Raw genomic sequence first — 9,057 nt, 5'->3', positions numbered from 1 at the left:
CAAGAGCAAACCAATTCATGCAATAAATTGTGCAGCACTCCCCCCCGGTAATTTTATATTTAAAAGCACTTTTAAAGAAATGTCAGCACCCATGGCAAGAGTGTAACAATGTGCTGAACTGTTGCAACACAGGGTGGCAGTGTTGTTCCACCTATAGCAACACTGATTATTTTGAAGTGGCGGCAGCAATTTCAGTAGTAACAGAATTAATGGATGATGTAAATTAATTTTACACGTTGATTAAAATTGGGTTTTTTTCAAAAAAACTTTTTAAATACAGGGGATTAGTACCCTATACCCATAAAATTTGATTAAAAGGATTGACAAATTTGTTTCTATTTTATTTATTGCAATAAAGATGTACAAAGTATTGGTAACTTTAAATGTTAAAATGTTAGAAAAAAGCATTTGTGACAATTAACAGTACAGTATATCAAAACATTAGTCTTCTGTCTAGATCAATTAGATCCACCCTTATGCTTGAGCAGAAAAACTCAGCCACTTGCCAATATCTTTTCTTTAAAAGGCATATAAAAGATAGAAATGTACAGATTAAAAAGAAAATCCTAGTTGTAAAAGAAATGAAATGAAAATCAACATGCATTTTAATTTAAAACAAATAAAATTAGAAGTAAAACAGGAGAAATCTACACTAAAATAAATATTTCATCCTCCATTTTAATTTGCCATTATTATTCCACTCCCTTAATTGTTCTGGCTAGACTAGGAGATATTTACAGGTTAATAAAGTAGAGTGTACAGTGTGAACTGGAGTTGAGGGAAATAGGGATGACCTTGTTTTTCATTATATATATATATATATATATATATATATATATATATATATATATATATATATATATATAATGTTTTGTTTGTTTGTCTTGTTTGTTTTTGTCATTGTTCGTCATGGCTCCCAGGTTTGATGGTGAGCGAGAACTGGCCTTTGGCTACACATTCACAGGAAGTTCAGAGAAAGTTCATTAGCCTGTGAGAGCACATATGAAGTTCCTGTTCAGTATGGCCTTACACAGGATAGTACAGCTTTTGGGGGGGGGGGGGACGTTTGAAGTACCCCTTGATCCCATGGTATAGTAGCCTCTACTGCCACAGCTACATGTGGCCATACAGTTATGAATAATGCACACTTACAGTAAACACACATTAGGTGGTTGTTACATATATCCATAGCAAGTTTACTTGACATCTAAATATTTTCCCAATTTTAACTATATATAAATATATATTTTAATAATTTAAACACATGATGGCTAATTTCAGGATTATTTTGTAGTTGTTAGGGGAATTTGAGGTCTATACAGCCGCACACACACGCTGACACATGTAACAGATCTTAAACGAGACTGTACCATCTGAACTCAAAACTTCACAATGCCCACCGATTTGAAAATTAAAACTACATCACATATACTAAGTACAAAGTCCTTTTACACATTAGCGTGCGTGTGTGTTCTCTCTCATATATGAATATGAGAGAGAGAGAGAGAGAGAGAGAGAGAGAGAGAGCGCTATAAATATGAACATATTCAATTGTGCCTATTATTCACATGGTTATAGGTCATCAGTGTGTATTGTTGGGTCATGACGATATTTTCAGCAAACAGAGCCTGCCAACACGCGTCACATCATCAGGCTTGCCTTTGGACCATTGTGTATAAAGGTAGTTTGGAAAAAAGGGGGAAAAAAAAAAAAATTCTATATAAATATTTGCTCAAATGTAATGGAAGGACAATAACAAGCATCTTTTTAGCGCAATAGTGTTTACATTCAGTTGACCTTCCTATATATTAAAAAACAACATTATGTCACATGTTGAAGACTACCATGAGTGCAGAATGGAGGCAGTGTACCATGCAAAACCAACCAGCGAGTTGTTGGGAGTTTTCCTGTAAGGCTGAGTGGATCCATTTGACATTGGCAAGACATGGAAACAACCTCTCACATTCACCTCCTCAACAACATAAAACTCAGCCTAAGAAAATCCTGCCAATCCTGTGCACTGGATCTCTTCAACGGTAAGAAATTGCAATGTTAAAGCAGGACTGGAAAAGCACAGCGGGTGGAAGAGATCCAATCCTGAGTTTAGAGTGACTTAAAAACAAAAACGTTACCTTCATTTTAAAGCCTGGGTAAGGAGCACCACTCATCTTGGTGCACCTCCATAGAGGAACATGCATATCCCACTAGACAAGACCACAAACATGGGAAAAACCATTCTTGGTGCTGGTTTCAACCACCACATCAAGACATCCTGCAATCTGTCGCTTGGCCCTTAACAGCGGCTGTAAAACTTTAACAGGCTGTTCAAACTACACTGCGCAAGAGAGGGAAGCCCTAATATTTAACATGCAATTGAGAATGAACATGATATGCAGCTGTCCAATATCTTTGACTACAACACGAATTGAAAAGTTGGTTTGTGATAAAAGGTGTTGACATGCTTTACTGAAATGGCTTAACTCAGCCTCTACAGTTTTGAACTGCTTCAAGAAAGAAAAAAAAGATTACTTAGATGGGATGGCTTTAAGACAAATTTAACAAAGACTAAAGGGGGCGGGAGAAAAAAAATATTTTTTTTTTTAAAAAGCACTTTATATCAGACATTACATTCCATTTTTATGCCTATATTCTACCTCTCTATATCTGCATTTACCTGCTAATCAACCAGCCACTATGGCTTATAAGATAGAAGTTAAGGTCAGCAATCATTACTTCTGCTTTTAAGGCAAAGTCATCCTCTGTGGTAGGACCTACAGGTTTGTGGAATTTGCTAAATGTGGGTTGAAGACGTTACGTCACATTTTTGGTTGATTGTTCTTCGAGTGTCCATAACTGAATAGCAGCTTTGATGTCCCACTTGTTCTGGAGACACCTTCCTTTTAGACAGGTACCTGTTTAAGCACATCTTAAACCCTACATTGTTCATCTGCACTCTAGTGAAGTTCTACAGTATTTGTTTGGACCACCTATCGCCCATTCACTACATCTAAATTCTGATTTCACCCTCTATTCTGAGGAATTCTCACCCTCCACCTCAATAGAGCTCTGGAGATCATAACATCTGGAATTATTAGAGGATACTGTACTAAGGACACCAACATCCCTTCACAGTTTAAAGGAAGACCTGAAACCTGGAAAATAAATGAACAAAGACAAAATGCGACTGGACATTTTTAGACCTCAGTGGAAAAACAAGCTTTTTATGCTTAGAAGTGGAATCCTTTGCCAATACCAGTCCACTTGCATAAAACATTGCTAAAATCTTAAGGACATTTAAAGCCCAATTTTAGAAACATTCTACAACATCTACATGCATTTGAGCATCAGTCAGGGCAACATTTAATTTAATTTGACAGAACTGGAAGGCACATCTATAAGGCTATAGAAGGTGTTGCGAAGCATTCTGAATGATTTTCTTGCATGAGGAAAAAGCAAAACAGGGTAATTATTGCTGCTTCAAAGAGCAAGAAAAAAGATCCACAATTTTACAGTGACAAAAAAAATAAAATAATAATAATAAGACTAGAACAATGTGTTACTTCACACTCAAATGCTTGTGAGCCAAAAAACATTGACCCTAAATTATTGAACACATTCTCATCTTGTCCTCTATTGTCCTGATGGAACATTCCAGAAACAAACTGTGCTCACGTCCTCTGCTGTCATGCACGCCAGAGACAGGGATCACAGAGCTCCAGAAAACAAGACCTTCCCATAGTGCTTCTAGTCTCTCTAGGCCCCTCTTGACCATCACCACTACCTTTACAGTCCCAGGTGATCTATCTGCGTGTGTTGGGTGTGCACATTTGTGTTTAGTGTTGGTATATCGTTGAGGTGTGCTTCACAGGGTCGGTGACGAGCAAGCCGCTTAAGAATAGAACGTAAGAACGCTCTGGTGGTTGCCACGAACCAACAGGATAGGGGGGAGGTCCTTGGAGAGAGTATCTAGCCAGGCCATGTAGAGTGCGCTGGACACCGCTCCTTTTCTTGCCAGGGGCATACTCCTGTTGGACAGAAACAGAAAGCAGGGGTCAGTCAACGAAAATTAAAAACACCAGCACGCGGACGCATCCCAAGGCAATTGAATACAGAGTTTTGCATCTCCCCCCCCCCCCGTTTCACTGAGTAAGTGAGTATGAACGTGATCAGCGGGCTCCGACTGCTGCAGAGGGGTGGACAACTCAACACCACAGAGTTAGCCATGGTGGCTGAATCACACCATGAGCTGGCAGGAAGTGTGAAAGAATATGAACCTACTACTCATATCCTAGTACAGCGCTGGACTAATGCTGGTCTGTGTGATTTCCTTCACAGGTGGACTAGCCTTCATCTCTAGGATATACTGCGCATTGCATTACCGACCTGAAGTGACTTTTTTGCCTAAAATCTGATTTTTTTTTTTTTTCCTCCCAGGGATGTGTGGATACATAAATCCAAGGTTTTGAAATCAGATCTGGGTCACATTTGTATGCGGAGCTAGATCAGATTTATACCCGATTCATGGCTGACTTGAATGAGAACAGTCAGATCAGAACTCGTGGCATTTTTTCCTACACAAATGCACTTAGTGCCGTCAACGTCAGCCAGTACTGGCAGTGCAGATAAACAACAATGCAGAAGAACAGTAGCAGTGACGACAGTAGCTGTGAAGATAGAAAAAGCAAGAATTCTGGATTTTTTTTTTTTTTTTTTTGCCTTTTCAACTTGATAACTGTGCGTCATCCTCCAGAGCAAGCTACAATTTATACATGAGCTATTATTGCATCCATTTTGCTGGTTTTAATAATAAGACTTCTCACAAATATTTTTTTGTTGGTGGTGGCAAAAACATATCAAAGTGCGCGTGCATGCCATTTTGGAGGATAGATGTGGTCATGCTACAAATTAACACAGGCAAGTTGCAGGTTAATTATGAGCGATCGATAAACGATCAAGACAGGCAAATCTGATCTATCCCCGGGCTGTCCTGAGGGAGTGGGCTAGCGTCTATCCCCGGGCTGTCTTGAGGGAGTGGGCTAGCGTCTATCCCCGGGCTGTCCTGAGGGAGTGGGCTAGCGTCTATCCCCGGGCTGTCCTGAGGGAGTGGGCTAGCGTCTATCCCCCGGCTGTCCTGAGGGAGTGGGCTAGCGTCTATCCCCGGGCTGTCCTGAGGGAGTGGGCTAGCGTCTATCCCCGGGCTGTCCTGAGGGAGTGGGCTAGCGTCTATCCCCGGGCTGTCCTGAGGGAGTGGGCTAGCGTCTATCCCCGGGCTGTCCTGAGGGAGTGGGCTAGCGTCTATCCCCGGGCTGTCCTGTGGGAGTGGGCTATCCCTGATTTCCAGGTTATTACTTTCAACCATTAAAAACTGATTTACAACCAGCAGGACTTTATTCGTCTTAAATATGCAATAAGAAGGTAAATGTTCAGGTTTCTAGGAGGCATGTTCAGGTTTCTAGGAGGCACTGAACTACAGGTAGCAGGTATTACTGTCTAGTTGACAGGACCAAGGACAAACAGGTAGACGTTAGTTCAACAGCTAATCACTCATTTAAGATTCAGAATATCTGTAAGATTATCATACAAATTATGAAATACAAAGCAAAACGTATTAAAAAACAAAAAATGTAGAGCTACTCAGTATCTATTTGTATTTTTCCCCCCCAAATGGCCAAGACAAAATGTCTCAGGTTATACTGCAACACTGCTTATTCACCTAAGGGACTTGCAAACAGGAATATGACCCCCCCCACCCACACAAGCAGGCAGTGGTCAAATAGATGCTATGTACCCACACAATCACTGATAGAGCCTTTTAATCCAGGTCAGCTCTACTTACATGACAATAAGGGTGGCTGAGCTGGAGTTCTCCTTCAACAGCTCGTTGAGTCTAATCTGACGATTGCTCTGTAATGCGAACACACACACGCACGCACACACATGCATGCAGGCACATAGGCACGCAAATTAGCCATAGCATGACACACTGGTGTAAGGTCGCAAGATGACCTTCGTATGTTGCTGAAGCAAACAGCGAGTATTTCAGTCTTGGTTTTCACCTCTACTGCAGCTGCCAGTACCCTGTTGGGTAGGAATCATTTAATGGGGTTAATCACGGTGCTATGCTTAACGCAACAGAACTCCGTCCAGCTGTGGAAGCTGACACGCCTCTCCAATAACAAAACAAACAGTATTTAATGAAAAGCATTCTGCTGGCATCATGCATATAATTGAAGTCCATTAACTTTACACTAGAGAGTGTGTAAGGTTTTAATTTAAAAAGCAACTGATGGTCTAGCCTAGTGAAAAAAATAAAATAAAATAAAATAGAGCCAGAGAGGCTGTCAGGGTCATGCCAGGGTTGTGCCCACCTTGGCCTTGTATAGCTCAATCTCATTGTCTGTGATCCTCCAGGGCTCGTCTGCTTTAAGCTGGTCTGCCACCTCCTGCTCCATGTCATCCTCATGCAGCCTGTAGGGCTCAATCATCTGGGCAAAATCTGTCAGACTGAAAAAGACACACAGACAGACACAGAGACACACAGTTATAACTTCACTCAAGGATTTTGGCTGATGCTTTTTTTAAACAAGTTTAATAAAAAAAAACAAAAAACAAAACACATTTGTATAGATGCTGTGAGTGGTTGACAGTAACAATGAAAAAGAATGTTGTGCACCGATATGGCTTCTCAGTGACTAGTAAAAACACAAAATAATGCCTAACAAATTAGCTTTGTTATACAGACATTTTGGAAAAAGCAGACCTTAAGGCCATCTATTTTGGAATTGTGAAATGGACAGTTGTTTTCATACCACACTGAGAAACAGACATCCTGATGATTCTTTTCACATTATGTTCAACATAACATAATGCAATTAGTCATGGCCCCCTGACCTCTGCCTATATACCATCATGGTCAGCACAGACCCCCCCCCCACCAAAAATCTCATACAGTGATTCAGTGGCCACTGTATTTAAAAATTAACCACTTAGGCCATCAGATTACATCTAAATCATCTTTCTGGTAGGTCTATGAACTGTGCTGTCATTAATCTCTCCACAAGCAGTCCCCTTTCGTAGGAGAAGAAAGCCCCCCCACCACAAAAAAGCCCCACCAAATCAGACCATGGGTGGATGAGTGTGTGTGCTCCTAATGCCCAGTAAATGAGCTCAGGTGTCACCAGCAGCCTTCCAAATCACTCAAGAAGCAAACAAGCATCCTCCTGTTCTCAGCCGCAGAGAGTGAATTACACTGCTGCTGATATTATGGAGTCCTCCATTGGAAGCACATGCAGAAAAGCACAGAAGATGAGCATCAAAACACTTCTAAATGATCTTTCTCATTGGCTGAGCGGTGATCAGAGAGCGAATGAGACGGATTCCTTGGCATGATCACACTCGTGTCGATCACCTGTTTGGAGGACTGACCCTCATTTGGAAGTTGTTTTATAAAATGCAAATGTGTATGCATGCAGCAGTTAATATAGGATAAAGACATCCAGCCCGTTTAGTGGTCGTTTAAATTACGATCCTAATGTAAATCACATCTGCATTTGATGTGAAGGACAGGAGAGAGGAACACAGGCAACCAATAGAAGGAAGGAGGAGAAGCATTAATTAATTAATTAGTTGATTAATTAATTAATTAATTATTCGCAAAGACAGTGCTGTTGACACCACAGCATGTGGTCTTTTGGTGGTGGACTCGAGACGCCGGCAGGGGAGAAGCCTGTGTGAGGTCAGCAGTGGCGATGGAGGCGCAGGCCCGGCCTACCTCTCGGCCTTTGGCTTCGTACTGATGTCTCCCAGGACGGTGATGTCAGAGAAATCTATCCTGAACTTGCTGAGCAGAGTGGCCATTCTGAGGAAAGGACAAGAGGAACAAAAAGTCGGTTAACAAAGACCTTCAAAGCCGTTGGAGTGCGGCATGCATTCAGGAAGCGCGGCTGAAAAGGGAACCCGCACCAGCGGCCTCAAAGTGTGGGGATGTTCGCCGTGGTCTTAGGACCTGGGAGAGATCAGCCGTGAGGTTGCCCGCTGGGTAGCAAGTTGCTCAGACTTAGAACTCACCTTCAAAGAAAACAGCTTCAATTGGGGGGGGGGGGGGGGGGGGGAACCAAAAGCTCACCAACACCAGCAGGAGGAAGCGCCACATTAGCACTTTAGCGCGAAGCCTTCTGGCATTATTTCGCTTCCGACCGATTAGAACGTCAAAGCGCCACCCGACTGAGATATCCTAGGAGGTGTGATTTTCAAACCAAGCGATGATTCATATGCCAAACAAACCCAAGCTGAAGAGACTGATGGCCACTCAAATAGCCTGGATAGCCATTTGTGGAATCAAAAGCACAGTGGTGCTTTCTCACGCAGTCATCCCAGATTTTCACAGTACCCCACGTGGCTGCGCTTTTCACAGGTCTAATATATAATGCTCAGTATGCTATGATGCATTCAATTTGCACTAATAATTATGAAGGAACAAACAATATCATAACCTCAATTAACCGCTTTTGTTCGGTCGCTTAACAGCACGGAACACGAACAACAAACAGGGCGCGAGGCACACGAGCGTGGCTTCATGCTCTGCACAGAGTTCACCGAACCCCAGCCATGCACACGCCCCCTGCGCACTGTGAAAAAGATCAGCCACTGGCACACTGCTAAATTTAGCAAACAAAGGGTCGGCAGGCAGCTGCAAAGGACAATGGGAAACATTTGTGTTGGATAATGCTGCCACGTGGGTACAGAGTGAGCAAGAGAGCATGAAAAAGGGAGACGGAGAGAGCGAGAGAGAGAGAGAGAGAGAGAGAGAGAGAGAGAGAGCGCGCCAGCAGCACAAGGGACCCTGCATAAAGTGCATAAAGCATAAAAGCACTTTAGGTAAAAAGACACATCCTAAAGGGCTTCACTGTGCAGGCGTAAATCCCATAAGGTTGAGCACACCAAGAAGCCACTCCTCAAGGCACAGCAACAAGTCCTGTGGCGAGTTACCTCCGGGACATCATACCTTACATATCGCTTATTTAATACCCAGGTATTAAATGTGCAATACCAATATTA

At 42.2% G+C, this 9,057-nt stretch overlaps 1 protein-coding gene across 5 annotated transcripts in view; it reads right to left on the bottom strand.

The window, feature by feature from the left end:
• Positions 1–328: 328 nt before the first annotated feature.
• slc12a2 (solute carrier family 12 member 2) overlaps positions 329–9,057 on the bottom strand; it is a 48,105-nt gene continuing 39,376 nt past the window's right edge. For all 5 annotated transcript variants that reach the window (XM_035535396.2, XM_035535394.2, XM_035535395.2 and 2 more), the window contains 4 exons: positions 7,772–7,858; positions 6,369–6,504; positions 5,837–5,904; positions 329–4,025 (listed from right to left, as the gene is read on the bottom strand). In XM_035535396.2, coding sequence (XP_035391289.1) covers positions 3,890–4,025; positions 5,837–5,904; positions 6,369–6,504; positions 7,772–7,858 — 427 coding nt within the window. In that variant the 3' untranslated portion in view covers positions 329–3,889. The remainder of the gene's footprint in view (positions 4,026–5,836; positions 5,905–6,368; positions 6,505–7,771; positions 7,859–9,057) is intronic.

The sequence above is a fragment of the Electrophorus electricus genome, chromosome 19, assembly GCF_041902795.1.
Source record: "Electrophorus electricus isolate QZ-2024a chromosome 19, ASM4190279v1, whole genome shotgun sequence".
Classification (NCBI taxonomy): Eukaryota; Metazoa; Chordata; class Actinopteri; order Gymnotiformes; family Gymnotidae; genus Electrophorus; species Electrophorus electricus.
Note: the sequence above shows the minus strand (reverse complement) of the source record. Positions and strands in the feature narration are given on the sequence as shown.